Genomic DNA, 692 nt, shown 5'->3' with positions numbered 1-692 from the left:
AAGTGAGTACTTTTGCCATCTCTGTTGTAAACCGTGATCGCAGTATGACTTTTACTCCCAAATCCGTACTTTAAAGCAGCAAAAGTGAACACTATTTCTACCTCCATGCACACCTTCCTTCCCACCAATCGCAGCTCAGAAACCGTCTGACCCCAACGTACCTCGTCGACGTTCTCGAAGGCGTTGATGATGTCGTAGGGCAGGCAGGACAGCAGGTCGATGACGAACCACGTCTTCAGGTAGTTCATGCGGATGAGCTTGGGGTCGGAGATGACCTCGCCGCCGGGCCCCACGAACGTGGTGTGGAAGTTGAGGACGATGTCCACCAGAAAGATGACGTCCACCACGCTGTCCAGCACCAGCCACACGATGTTGTTCTGCTTGGTCTTGAAGGACACGTTGTAGGGCACCATGATGGCCGTGTAGAAGGTGAGGATGAGGATGACCCAGTCCCACGTGGTCTTGAAGGTGCAGTAGTGAAGGATGATGTGGGGAGGCGTCTTGGGGGCCTCCTGCTTGTACTGCGGGAGGATGTCCGAGTTCAGCTGCAAAACCTGGAGTGAAAGAGCGAGAAACTTGTATTTACTTAAACTTACTTTTTTACTAAGAAAGTAAGCCAAAAAAACTCAACTACTTTGTTTATGGTCTTGTCATTATTACCAACTGCTGCTAGGTGTGTGTGTGTGTGTGTG

At 50.4% G+C, this 692-nt stretch overlaps 1 protein-coding gene across 2 annotated transcripts in view; it reads right to left on the bottom strand.

The window, feature by feature from the left end:
* The window catches only part of kcnh5b (potassium voltage-gated channel, subfamily H (eag-related), member 5b), a 196,240-nt gene that overhangs the window by 149,638 nt on the left and 45,910 nt on the right, over window positions 1-692 (bottom strand). For both annotated transcript variants that reach the window (XM_032500626.1, XM_032500627.1), the window contains exon 6: window positions 162-554. In XM_032500626.1, coding sequence (XP_032356517.1) covers window positions 162-554 — 393 coding nt within the window. The remainder of the gene's footprint in view (window positions 1-161; window positions 555-692) is intronic.

The sequence above is a fragment of the Etheostoma spectabile genome, chromosome 20 (assembly GCF_008692095.1).
Source record: "Etheostoma spectabile isolate EspeVRDwgs_2016 chromosome 20, UIUC_Espe_1.0, whole genome shotgun sequence".
Lineage (NCBI taxonomy): Eukaryota > Metazoa > Chordata > Actinopteri > Perciformes > Percidae > Etheostoma > Etheostoma spectabile.
This window is presented reverse-complemented; position numbering and strand designations above follow the sequence as displayed.